The sequence below is a fragment of the Herpailurus yagouaroundi genome, unplaced genomic scaffold (genome assembly GCF_014898765.1).
Source record: "Herpailurus yagouaroundi ecotype Mexico unplaced genomic scaffold, PumYag 180, whole genome shotgun sequence".
Classification (NCBI taxonomy): domain Eukaryota; kingdom Metazoa; phylum Chordata; class Mammalia; order Carnivora; family Felidae; genus Herpailurus; species Herpailurus yagouaroundi.
The window spans coordinates 8150853-8164812 of NW_024412411.1; the positions used below are offsets into that span (position 1 = coordinate 8150853).

Below are 13960 nucleotides of genomic sequence, written 5' to 3' on the forward strand. Positions count from 1 at the left end.
CCAGCAAAGCAACAAGTGGTGGTGGCACAGTCCTGGACAGAGTAGGTGGCCAATCGGTGCTATTTTTGTTTTAGCCTTTCTTTTCTTTTTCTGTTTGGATCTTTGTTTCTGTGGCTTTGCCTGCCTTGGTCTCCACCTGAGGCTTCTGTCTCGGGTCTGTCTGTGCATCTCTGTCCCTGCAGCTCTATCCAGACGTTTGTCATGGGAATGGGGACAGCAATCCCCTCACAACCCCCACCCCGCGCCCCCCCCCCACACATCCCAGGGGCGCAGCGGGGCAGGAGCCGCGCTGCCTGAGCTGCGGAGCCGAACCAGGTCCCCAAAAACCCCGAGCCCCCCATGCACCAGGCCCCTCCGCCCCTGCAAGCGGCCCAAGCAGGCAGATTAATCAGCATCACCAACGAAAGGGAAAAAAACAACAACAAAAAACCCACAGAAGTTAGGAAGAGAGAGGGACTTACCGTTCGCCGCGACCCCCAGGCTGGCGGAGCCACTTTTAACTAAGAATGAATTAGGGACAAACTCTTCCTCAGAGTCTGAGTCCGGGGTTGGCTGGGCCACACCGCTGCCTAGCAACCGCCTCTGGCTCTCATTGGCCGGAGGGGAGGGGGGCGGGGAGGGGGACTGCTCAATAGGGGTTGATGAAGCGGATGAACAATGCAAGGGAGCACCTGCGAACCACAAAGACAAACACAGACAGAAAAAAAATAATGAAAATTGGTTTCGAGGCACACGGGGAGGGGGAGGGAGCAAAATAAAACACGCATCAACGGGGGAGGGGCTCCCAACAGGGGGCGATCTACTGCACACGTGGTCCGGGGGGCGGGGCTGATGCCTCCGCAAAGGTAGTTGGTGCAAACTTCTTCTGCAGAGCCGGGCCTAGGCGCAGAAAAGTCTGCGCGGCTTGCCAACAGGGCAGCCCGCGGAAACACACGGGAAGCCCTACCCGCTTTGCCTGTTCTCTGAGAGAGGCCTGAAAACCTGGAGTCTGGTTCTGGGTGGCTGTGCTATCTATCAAACAGCAACCCCGCTCTGAGCCTCAGTGGCCCCGCTGGTAAAATGAGCAGCCACACTGGGTGATCGCTGAGTTCCTGCAAGCTGGCCATTCTGTGATGTCACTCAAGTGAAACGATGTTCTCATTAGTGAGATTTTTTTTAATCGGACACGCCTGGAAAAGGCTCTGGGTCTCATAAAAGATAGAGCCGGAGAGAATGACCTCGGGCTGCCTCCACCGCTGGCATTCTAAGATTTTAACACACTATTTTACTTTTTCTAAGAATCTGACATTTTAAGATTCTTAAATCCTGCCATTTTCTGCAAACTCCCTGAGAGCAAGAGCATTAGCAGTCTTTTTCACTTCTTTATCCCTGGAGTCTAGCACAGCGCCTGGCATGCAGTAGGCGCTAATGAAATATTTGCTGGATGGGAGAGTTGCAGGTGTCTAACATATTAGGATCCTCAAGTTCTAACCATCTCAGATAAGATAATTCTATAATTTTAGGGCACTAATATTCTATGAGTTCCAAGATACACTGAGTCAGTGTATTTTGACTCCAAGTTTCTAACATATCAGGGTCGTAAGATTCTAAAACCCCAGTTTTGTGAGCACATTCCCAACTCTTCAGAAGGAGAAGGTGATGGCCAGGGAAAAGAGCTTTGAGATCAGGCAATTTGCAGTTCTACCTGTGGCTGGCCTTCAGACATGTGCAGTACATCATCCACAAGAGAGGGAACATAAGCACAGACAGATAACAGTATACAGTACAAGACAATGCATCCACTTGACGGCAAGGGCTGCTTCTTTTCTTCCACCTTGACTGAGAGAAGCCTTAAAACATAATCCGATCTACCCAGCTTTGCAAAGAGGCTGAACCTTAGGAAACATAACGTAGCCCGGACAAGTCATCATAAAATCTGGCAGAGCTTTAAGGGAGAGGTGGCACAGAGACCAGCTAATTGTTGGGGGGAGGGGAAGCTTTTTGTGGTCTACCAAGAGAAGCTCTCTCAGGTCACAGCCACCAAATCCTGCAGGATTCTGTAGTTTTCATGACTCTTATGTCAAACCCTGAGCCTAACCACGTGTGATGACATTTTACAGATGTGCTGTATACACCATCTGGTTCACGGTAGAAATTTAGTAAGAGCAGTTGAGATAGCCAGGATCAATGACCATGGTGCAACCTCTGAATGGCTCTGTGTTCTGGTTTCTTTACCTAAAACATCCAGGCTAGGATTCTCTTCAAAATCATCCGAACCAAGGATTCCCAATTCACCTTGTGAGAACCTTCATGGACACCACTTACTACACAGCATGCTAAGGTGATCAGCCTTGACTTGATCCAGCTTTGACTTGAGTTCTGGTATCACATTTGCCATACTGTATTTGCAGTTATCTGTAGTTGTCTCCCACATAAAAGTATAGGGCATATTCTTGGGAGACAGTACATTCTTGGAGTAGGTTGTGGAGTTCAACAGAATCGGGGTATCCTTCATGACCTAGCCTCCTATTAGCTGTATGATCTTGGGAAAATGACTTCCAGTTTCTTGTTTGTAAGCTGGGTACCTCTCCCCTTTCACACAGTTGTTGTGAGGACTAAGGATACCATATCTGAGCACGCAGTATGCATGAGCAAGTAGGAGTCCAGGGTCAGTGCTTACCAAATGCTCATTCAATTGAATGAATCCCCCCCCCCCCGCCCCCCCCCCCCCCCCCCGCCACCCATCCCCCGGCACCGAGAACCTCATTCATGATTCTGCTTCCTTTGCAGTCCCAGTTTTGGAAAGATTTTATCTAGCAGGCTGCATTTATTAAGCAAATATACATTCATTTCCTCCTCTTTTATTAGTCAAAGACATCTTATAATCTCCAATCAGAGCTTCTGATGAGCTCGGGATAGCCGGTATCATACCATGCTGAGTTGTTAGAATTTCAGACAAAAGTTGAGAAACACGATATGTTGTTCTAGGGGGGCTAGTTACAGCCTCTTCCTAAGTACATCTGTCAGGCTTTATGAAATAAATAGTTCCAGAACTAAGTAAATTGTTCCATCACAAACTTCAGAGACCCAAGGCTGGGAACAACACAGTGCCCTCCTGGGCCTCATGCCTGTTTCTTCTGCCTTCCATCCAACCTCCAGGTCTCCCTCATCTCGGGTCTCAGCATTGCTCTGAATATTCATAACCTAACACTCAAAGCACCTAACAAAGTGCCAGGCCCTTAGTAGATGTACAATAACTCATGATGTTTCTGTGAAGTACAGATATTGTTGGAAACATGTTAATTCCCTTCCTCGTACGCATCAGCTTCTTCTAATTCATGTGGTCCCAAAGCAGGGTACACAGAACCACCCCCTGGGCACAAGAAAATATAGAAATATTTATTTTATGGGGGGCGGCTGGCTGGCTCATCGGTTAAGTGTCCAACTTTGGCTCAGGTCATGATCTCGCAGTCCGTGGATTTGAGCCCTGCATTGGGCTCTGACAGCTCAGAGCCTGGAGCCTGCTTTGGATTCTATGTGTGTGTCTCTCTCTGCCCCTCCCCTGCTCATGCTTTCTCTCTCAAAAATAAAATAAACATTAAAAAAAGAAATATTTATTTTAATCCCCTTTTCTAATATCTATTTTGTATATATTTTGTAATATATATAGTACATTAGTGCTCGAAACACATATAATAAAATGCATTGCTGTACAAATTTGGCAACTACAGAAGCAAAGCAGGGTGATATTAAGAGTTTGGGCTCTGGAGCCAGATCCCCCATTTGAATTCTAGCTATACTACTTGTTAGCTCAGTAGTAGTGACCTTGGGCAAATCACTTTACCCTTTGTACCTCAATTTCCTCATCTATATAAAGGAGATTAAAAGATAAACTAAAAAATGAACATCTATTTCACAGGGTTGCTTTGAGGATTAAAGGAGTCCAGACAAGGAACACGTTGAGAACGGTGTGGCAGCCAGTAAGCACCTAATAAGCATTAGATGCTCTATGTATAAATATGTATATAGAGAGTGAGGACACGAGGCTCTCATAAGAGCAGTGCGGGATTGCAGAGTATGGCAAATACTGCTTCATTCCACAAACCCTTCCTAAATACCCACTGACTAGGCTAGAAGGTGAGGGGGATACAAACAGTGAGAGACATGGTCCCAAAGTTGCTGGCGGGAGGGGAGACAGTCACACAGGGTTCTAAGCAAGGCACTGGGGACCTGTCAGAACAGAAGACAGCCCAGTGCATAATCAGGATACACACTTCATCTGGAGGAAAGGTGAAAGTCTTTCTGGAGCTCCAGAGAGTTCCGGTGGGAAGAGAAGGAGAGATCGGGGGATGGGAACCCACGACATAGGGAAGAATGGCAGAGGGCCTAGGGCCTCATCCTTCGCCGGGTCTCCAGCAGCCTGCCCATCCCCCCTTTGCTTCTTAAGTCTCATGTGCTACCATGAACTTCTCACCAAGTCTGCCGAGTCTTGCAGAGCCGTGTTGGCCTGCTCTCATTTCCATGGATGCACGCCTCTACCTTTTGTCCAAGTTTGAGGAGTTGCACAACTTCAGGGCATCATTTGCAGCGAATCTGTTTGAATGGCACTCCCCGGAACACAGTTTTGTGCCTTCTCTTTCTTCTCCCTGCACACATACTTTACTCTTCCCTTTTCCCCATCACTACCACCCTGTGTCACTAGCTCCCACTCATCCTTAGGCCTAACCTCATGTCACCTCCCCCGGGAAGGCTTTCCTGATGCCTCAGGCCTGGGTTTGGCACCCCTGCTGCATCCCCACACAGCTCCCTGTACTTTCTCTGTTGCAACACTTCCTGCTCTGCGGTGTTTACTTTCTGTGTCTGCCCACTGGCCTGCCTGGCTTGCCCATTATCATATTTCCCAGTGCCTAGCACAGTGTCCAGTGCATAGAAAACACCAGTAAAAACCTGTTACATGAAGAGGCGATGGGAAGAAGGTAGAAGGGAAGGAGAGTAACTTGATTACGGTGCAAAGGGTCTATATAAAGATAACAGTGAGAAACAACAGTAGGTTTAGGCCTTGAACACAAAGAAAAGGAAGCCAGACCTTAACTGGGAGTCATGGAAGCTTTTAAAGTCAGAAGATGACAAGACCAGGGCTGTGCTTTACAAAGATCTGCTCTTTAAACTTAAGGCATCTGCTCAGCTACTTAGATTTCCTTTCTAAATGGCTCACCTCAGCCAGGATGGAAGTCCCCGTGATTGCCTCTGGGGGTGGAGGTAGGGGACAGATGCATGTTTATATAGGCAAATAATACATGCCTGATGCCAAGGGATGATGGGACTGGAGTTTAGGATTGCCTTCCCATGTACCCTGATTATCAGCTTGAAGGGAACCTGGTATTGTAGAATTTTCCACAGTGTTCATGGCAAAATGAGATGGGATGATGGGTGTGAATCTCCCTACACCTCACTCCAACAATGAAGGGGACCAGTGAAAGGTGGAGGGGAGTCATCCATGTTTCCTGAGAGAATGTCTCTGTGAGCCTAGTTCTAGCTTATTGTGGATGAGGAGGGAGAAAGAGCCACAAAGTGAGAGGGCAGACACTCATATGATTGAGGTGGAGGGTGAGGCGGGGCCAGGAACAAGCATTCTCAGAGCTCCTTCTGGAATCCAGGAACCCAGTCAGGTGCTTTATGAGATCTCTTCCTCACATCAAACCTGTCAGTAGGAAAATTCAACCCCATTTTCAAGGCTTAGAGAGGTGAAGTAATTTGTCTATGGTCACAGGAGCTGGGTAAGAACTCGTAGCTGCAGTGCTGTTCCCTGAGTGGCGTGAATGAAATTTATCAGGCCCCATTTCGGGTAGGGAAAGGGAAGCTCTTGTCTATCAACTGAAACACATCTAAAGCAAAAAGACCCCAGGCTTCCTGTTGTGTAAACCAGGGATCAGAGTCCGGTTTTACAGCGGCTGTGTGACCTTGGGTAAGTCACGTTACTTCTCTTAGTCTCTGTTTTCCCCTTTAAAAATGGAGCGCTTATACCCACTGCAAAGGGTTGTTGGGGAGATTGATGCTATGATGCTTCTAAGGAGCCCAGCAGCCTCATGGAAGGGGCTCAGCCAACACTGATTTCCTCTGCCATTCTGCCAGCTGTAATCTACAGTAAGAGCAGGTGGTTTTGTGCAGTAAATGATAACAGATCTGCAAGCGTGCCAATGACACCTTTATCAATGTGGATTACTTGTCAATGTCATAAAAAGAGGAAAGTGTTAAGGAGGCAGCCGTGATATATGAAAAGAACACAGGACAAGGGAATCCTGCGATCTGCAGAAAGGACAATTTCAGTTACTCACATCTTTGTGTGAATCATGGGAGCATTTGAAACGTAACCTATAGCTAGGATAGGATATTCTCAAGGAAGGTCGTTTTAGCATTCTGGATTCCGAGCGTGTCTCTAGAGTATGCCAGGAGGCTGAAGTGTGAAGGGCCAGCTGATGGACACATTTATTACTCTGACAAGTAAAGAAAGACCATTAACAAAATGCACGTTTTTACACTTTTCTCAGCAGTCTTGAGAAAGCCATCTAAACACCCAAATGGAGGCGGGAGCCTGGGTGGCTCAGTTGGTTGAACGTATGGCTCTTGATTTTGGCTCAGGCCATGATCCCAGGGCTGTGGGATCCATCCCTGCATAGGGCTCTGTGCTAAGCATGGAGCTTACTTAAGATTCTCTCTCTTCTCTCTCTCTCTCTCTGTCTCCTCCTCCACTCCTCTCTCCTGCTCATGCTCTTTAAAAAATAAGTAAACAAACAAACACCCAAAGAGAACCTTATTAATCTAAACCGTCTAGACTGTGACAGGGTGAATCCAGCCGACTGACAGAGGCAAAGTGTGAGTCCCATCGGAAAAGCCAGAGCACTGGCTGTGTGCTCCAGGGAGGACACTTTCTCACAGGTATGTCACCTTGTGCAGCCATGAGCTGACAGATTCACACCTCCTGTGAAGGTTCCGTTCTAGAAAACTCTAGTCCCTTCCCTTAACACCAAGTGCGTTCCTTCTCTTCTCATGCTCCAACCTCGCCTCTATGTCCTTTTAACGGGGCAGCCAATTGCTTCAGGGAGTAAGTAAAATCCTTCTTGGTTCTGAGCAGAGGATGGAAAACTGGGATCTCCTTCTGACAGAAGGTTTGGGGCTCCTGGAAGATCAGAAGTTTCACCACAGGGCAGCATGTCCTGACTCAAGTGAGGGACATTCCCATCTACTACTACTTCAATAGCCTCGCTTGCCTGACAGGATGGTAGGCTGCTCACCTCTGTGTCCTGGCCTAGATCAGAGTCTCAGCTCAGAAAAGCTTTGCAGAACTGGTTCCCATAGTTATCTGAAATGGACTGAAGCCCACTGCTGTGAAGGATTTCAAAGTGCAGGAAACCCCAAGCCAGAGAGCTACAGAGACCCCACATTCTGTTTGTCAGTGTCAGCCTCAATTTGCATCTGTTATTCTGCATTAATTAACAAGAGTGCCCCGCCTTTACTCTAAAAATGTCTGATTTGGACAGTTAATTAGATGGCTACCCTGTTTCAGGGCAGTATGGATTCAGTTCCACATCAGAGGCTGTAGTCTGCTGCCTAGACTAAGGGCCAAGAGATCTGGGTGCAGGTCAACGATGTGCCTCGGGACCACGGTCAAGTCCTCTGACAGCTCTGGCCCTCGCTTTCCCCATCAGGGAGCCAGACTAGCACACTCTAAGGTTCTTCTGTAGGAGTAGCTGTAGTACCTACCTCCAGGGGATGTTCTGAGGAGGAAAGGAGACTATAAAAAGAAGGCAGGATAGAAACGATTTCAGTTACAATGGCAAGTGAGGTTCCTTCAGCAGGGCGAATGCTCATAAAGTGTTTACACGATGAATAAATTTGTAGGAATGTATTGGAAAAAGATTGGCTGAAAAAAACCTTTCACAGTGGTTATCAACGATATGGGCAGTTTTTCATTTTTTAAATATGATTTTATACCTTCACATTTTTGTACAATGAGCACATACAGTTCTTCTTCTACTTCTAAAATTATTTTTAAAACTTCAGGAGAGGGGCATGTGGGTGGCTCGGTCAGTTGAGCTTCTAACTCTTGATTTTGGCCCAGGTCATGATCCCGGGGTTGTGGGATCGAGCCCTGCATCAGGGTCTGTGCTGAGTGGGGAGCCTGCTTGGGATTCTCTCTCTCCCTCTGCCCGTCTACCCAAGCTCGTGTGATCTCTCTCTCTCTCTCTCTCTCTTTCTCTCTCTCTAAAGACCAAACCAAACTTCAGGAGAAAATGAAATAATAAATGTGAAAATTCCAGGCACCTAGCAAGTGCTAAGACAGATGTTGATTTTAAATACAAATAAGATTTTATGCCCTGATATGGGTAGTATGATTTTATATAAACTGATTTTTAAAATGTGAAAACCTTTGGGGCACCTGGGTGGCTCAGTCAGTTAACTGTCTGACTGCTGATTTTGGCTCAGGTTGTGATCTCACGGTCATGATCTCACAGTTGTGAGATCAAGCCCCTCATCGGGCTCCACACTGGGCATGGAGCCTGCTTGGGATTCTCTCTCTTCCTCTCCCTCTGTTGCTTCCCTGCTCAGTTCATGCTCACTCTCTCTCTCTCTCTCTCTCTCAAAAAAAAAAAAAAAGAAATTAACAAAAATGTGAAAACCTCTTAACTGAGCAGTTATACTTCTAGCAAGTTACCCAAGAACATAATTGTGACTTTTCAAAAGATTTTCTAATAAGAATATTCATCACAACATCATTTGTAATAGAAGTAAAATTAAAAAATGCTAGAAAGGAAAAAAATCTTTAATGTTAAAAGTGCCTAATTATGTAAAGTAAGGCACAGCAGTACAATGTTAATACACAGATGTTATAAGCCATGTTTGTAAAGAACACTTCGGGACATGTGAAATTGGATATAAAAAACTATGATGCAAAACTGTATAAAAAGTAATTCTGACATTTAAGTGTGTGTGTGTGCAGTTTGTACAGAAATGTTGACACCTGTCACCTTAAGGCAGTAAAATCATGAATGCATTTTAGTTTTTTATAATTTTTCCATATTTCTGATTTTTTCAAGGAGCAAATGTGATAATGAGATTTAAAAAATAAAAGTTATTGTAAAGAGAAGGAAACACACTGACAGGAAGGTAGCAAAGAGCACGGCTTCTAGTTTGGGTCCCCAGTATGTGGAGCACTGCACAGCTATAGCCTCCAGGGCCCAGATTTGCCTTCTTTTCCAGCCTATTAAATCTAGTGGGTCTTACTCCCCTCGCTGGGCAGCTCCCACTAAGTCAACTCTCCTCTTTTCCCATCAACAGTGGTTATTTTCAGAAGCAGGTCTGGGGCCATCTGTCTCTGTGACTTATGCTGGGAAAATGGTCTCTGGAAAACAGGAGGCAGTAAATTTCTCAGGCTCAGCTCATTTGATCTCCATCCCTCCTCCTCACAGGTTTCTCAGGGCCATTTTTTTAAAGCATTTACCAAGAAAGGAGCTTTGCTTTCACCTGTTTGTGGGGGGACACCCAGATCCTGGAGTACCTTCCGCCTCGACACTGAGAAGGGAGGGCTTTAGGTCTCTGGTCTTCACTCAGGGATGGCCAGCTAGCTGTGCCGCTTGTTTGATTACAGGTGTATTAAATGAGGACATTCATTGAGGTGCCTGCGTGGTTCAGTCGGTTGAGCATCCAACTCTTGACCTTGGCTCAGGTCGTGATCTCATGGTTTGTGAGTTTAAGCCCTGCATTGGACTGTGCTAGCAGTGGGGAGCTTGCTTGGGATTCTATCTTTCCCTCTCTCTGCCCCTCCCCTACTTGCTCTCTCTCTCTCTCTCCAAATAAATAAATGAGGACATTCATTGATTTTGGGGGGTAATAACAGCTTTATTGAGTTATAGTTCACATACCATACAAGTCACCCATTTAAAGCATATCATTCAATTATTTTTAATATATTCACAGAGTAGTGCAACCATCACCAGTCTATCTATTTATTTATTTTACCACAGTCAATTTTAGAATATTTTCATCCCCCCCCCACCAAAAAAAAAAGCCCATACGTATCATCAGTCACTCCCCATTTCCCTCCAAACCCTCGCAGCCCTCGACAATCACTAATCTACTTTCTATGTCTATGGATTCACCCATTCTGGGCATTTCATGTACATGGACTCAGGACATGTGCTCTTTTGTGGCTGGCTTCTTTCATTTAACATAATGTTTTTGAGGTTCATCCATGTTGTAAGATGGATTAGAACGTCATGTCATTTTATTGCCGAATGACATTGTGTTGTATGGGCATTGCGTTTATTTGTTCATCAGCTGATGGACACTTGGGTTGTTTCTACTTTCCAGCTATTCTGAATAAACTGCTACAAACATCTGTGTACACATTTTTGTGTGGACATGCGTTTTCACTTCTCTTGGGTGTATACCCAGGAGTAGAAATGCTGGATCAAAGTAACTCTGTTCAACATTTTCAAGAACTGTTGGACTGGTTTCCAGTGGCTCCACCATTTTCCATTCCCACCAGCAGTGTCTAAAAGTTCCAATTCCTACACATCTTTGCCAACACTTTTTATCACGTGTCTTTTTGATAACAGCCATTCTAGTGGGTATGAGGAGTCAGCTCAGGTCGTTTTGATCTGCATTTCCTGATGGCTAATGACGTTGAGCATCCTCTCATGTGCTTATTGGCCATTTGTATATCTTCCTAGAGAAATACCTATTCCAATCCTCATTTTAAAATTGAGCTATTCATCTTTTTAGTGTCTACGAGTAGGCATTGATTCTTTCATCAAATATTTGTTTTGTGCCTACCCTGTGCGAGGCACTGTTCTAAGCATCTAGGCCTGGGGGACAAAGTCTTGTCCTCACAAGCTTACATTTCAGTAGAGGAGAAAAATCAACAAGTGAACAAAGAATCATACAGAACAAGATCAACTGGTGATAGATGCCGTGAAGCAAAGTTAAGTGCAATGAGAGGTGTGGAGTGATGGGATGGGTGTGCTACTTCAGGTAGGATAGTCAGGGAAGGCCTCTCTGAGGAGGCGATATTTAAGTAGACACGTGAAATAAGTGAAGGAGTGAGCCACACAAACATCTGGGGGAAGAGCTTTCCAGACAGAGGACCTAGCAACTGAGGGGGTGGCGAGGAAGCAGGCCATCACGTCTCTCCCCCGGCCTCAACCTGAACGCAGTGCCTTCCTATGGAAACTTTTGCAAGCTGAAACTGCATAAAGGCAAGAAGCAATTACCATTAATTTACATGGAAAAGGTTTTGAGCATTCCCAGACCCCCAAACTAACCTCTCTTAGGCTTTTCTGATACCTTAGGACGTGTCTTGCTAATGGCTGCACAAAATCAATCGAGAGAAAGCACAGATGCTCACAGACACAGTTCAAAGCTCTGGCCGCTTGATGCTGAGCTGCTGTGTGTAGTTCCCGGGGAAGGAGCTCGGTGGGGCCGCCCTCGCTGCTCTGGGTGTGTGCTGCCTATATAATGGCTCGCTACAAAACAAGCTCTGGGCATAATTTGGCTCTTAGCCTTTTTCTGTAAAAGTGAAAGTCCTCTTCGGATCCTGTTCAGTGAATGAAAACAGGTACTAACGTAGGTGTTTCATAAAAGCGAGGTGGTATAATGAGAACTTGTGAAAAGCGAGGGATGCCCGTATGGGTGGATAGGCCTAAGGAGGATCGTGCTAGGAAGTGAGCCTTGAGAGGCTGCCAGGGGCCAGAAGACAGATGTGCAACACCGCAGGCCACTGTGCCTGTGTGTTTCTTAGTGAGTTCTCGGAGGACAGGGACTGGTCTTATTTGTATCCATATGTCCATGGCCCACACAGTGATTTCATCTATCGTTGGTACCCAGAACATACTGGAGTCTATTTTAACTGATTGAGCTAATCAGTTTTTATTAGTAAGTAAAAACAATACCTATGCGTGAATAGTATTTACTCTATACTTTACACAAGATTTTCACATCCGCGATCTTATTTTATCCTTTCTACATTCAAGTGAGGTTATGACCATCAACCCCATTTTACAGACAGAAAAACTGAGGCTAGGAGAGGTGCTGTGACTTGTGCAGGGCCATACGAGTGGTAAGGGGCTAAGTGGGACTGCAAGTGGGCATCAAGTAAGATCTGGATTTAAAACTGGTTATTGTGATTTGGGGCGGGCTGCTTCACCTTTTAGAGGGCTGGGATCTTCAGGATCCGAGCCTAGCTCCCAGGGGTCTTGTGGAGAGTGAGTAAGAGCATGCGTGTCTGAGGACTATGATGGGCCTGGAACACAGCAGATTGAGCACACAGCTCAACACTGGTAGCCGTCCCCCACCTCCCTTTCATTGCCCACCACAGATGTACACCGGTCGGCCTCCCCACGTGAGGCCAGAGCCAAAACCAGCCCTTCCCCCTGGAAGGGAGCCTGGTTGCATGGGTAGAAGAAACAGAGATACGTTATTTCGTGTGCGGGAGGCAGGAGTGCCAGAGGAGGGGGAGGAGAGGTCAGGGATGTTGGGGGAGGAGGGCAGGGGAAATGGGAGACTTCCTAGAACCCCAACTGCCAGCTGCAACCCCAGGTTTCTCAAAGGTTCTTTGAACCTTTCCCAGGGTTTGGTCCAAAGGGGTTTAAGATGGTCCATCCAAGGCCTCCGGGGGCTCAAATCAGGCCAGACAGAGACGCCACTTTCTGTGGGATGTGGGGGAGAGGGGGACACAAGGCAAGCCGGATTATCTAAGCCTGTCAAGTCTGCTGGTGAACATGAACAAGGAGGCACTGAAATTTATGGCAGGCCTTGAGCAATCTGTGGTCACAGAGTGCTCTGTTCGACAGAAGGGCTCAAGCTTTGCACTTTTGCACTGAGATTTGATTAAGAAATGCTTTCAAACAGCTGTTTTCAAAGTCATTTATTACTTCTTGGGTTCACATATACATATATATATGTGTGTGTGTGTGTGTGTATATATATATATATATATATATATATATATATACACACATATATATAATTTCTTCTATATATTTCCCTCCCCAACTCCTTTTACACAGCTGCAAAACTGCAGACCCCAAGACAAAGGCAGAGCATAACCTGTCAAGCTTCACCTCTACTTCAATACTGGGGGATGGTGGTGGTATTAAGTACAGAGGAGAGAGGAGAGAGGTGGGGCGCTATGGAGGAAGAAGAGCCTGCTTGCTGGAGGGAGGGGAGGCAACTGATAGTAATTTGGTGCCTACTGCGTGTCCCCTACATACATCATCTCGATCCTCACAACCCCCTGCAAAGGCATTAGGTCTCCCCAAGCTCTGAGGCTCCGGAGAGCCTGCTCAGGATCGCCTAGCTGGGGCAGTTAAGAGGCTGAATTCTGGACCTTGTTCTGGTGGACCCTAAGCCCACCCTATGCCACTAAAATCATCCAAATGAATAATGATAATAAACACAAGCATGTGCGTTTGTAAATCCAAGGGTTTACTTTCCTGATCTCTTAAAGAAGCTAGACAGTATGCTCAAGGCCACAGAGCCAGTGAGTGTAGAACTCTGACTCAAAGGGGAAATCACGATGAGTATAAGCAATGAACCGGGCAAAAATTAACCAGGAAAAAAAACCACCCATATAAAATAAAGCCGGAGTTGTTTACTTATCATTTGTGCAGTTTGCTATCTATTATATTTTAACAAAACAATTTAAAAAAAATAACAGAAAACCCTATGCTGTACGTGTATAGTGAGCACATATTGAGAAGCATTCTCCTTACCTAGTTTCTCCCTGAAACCGCCCTGGTTCTAAATAGCTTTCACTGAGTGTACTCATCGTGCCAAAGCCTCTGCTCCCATTAGATTTCTACAAAGCTTTTTGAAACTTTTTTGAAAGCACAAACATAGTAAGGGCCAAGCTTTCCGGAAATTCCTCTACTCTCACTCCAGGAAATCTTAAAAAAAAAAAAAAAAAAAAAAAAAAAAAAGGAAA

The 13960-nt window shown here is 45.9% G+C and overlaps 1 protein-coding gene across 6 annotated transcripts in view; it reads right to left on the reverse strand.

Moving 5' to 3' along the window:
* TENM4 (teneurin transmembrane protein 4) overlaps positions 1-13960 on the reverse strand; it is a 2953639-nt gene that overhangs the window by 296242 nt on the left and 2643437 nt on the right. For 5 of the 6 annotated variants that reach the window (XM_040489711.1, XM_040489706.1, XM_040489709.1 and 2 more), the window contains one exon: positions 462-671. The exons of the other annotated variant lie outside the window; for it this stretch is intronic. In XM_040489711.1, the coding sequence (XP_040345645.1) occupies positions 462-671 (210 nt within the window). The remainder of the gene's footprint in view (positions 1-461; positions 672-13960) is intronic. 6 annotated transcript variants of the gene reach the window in all.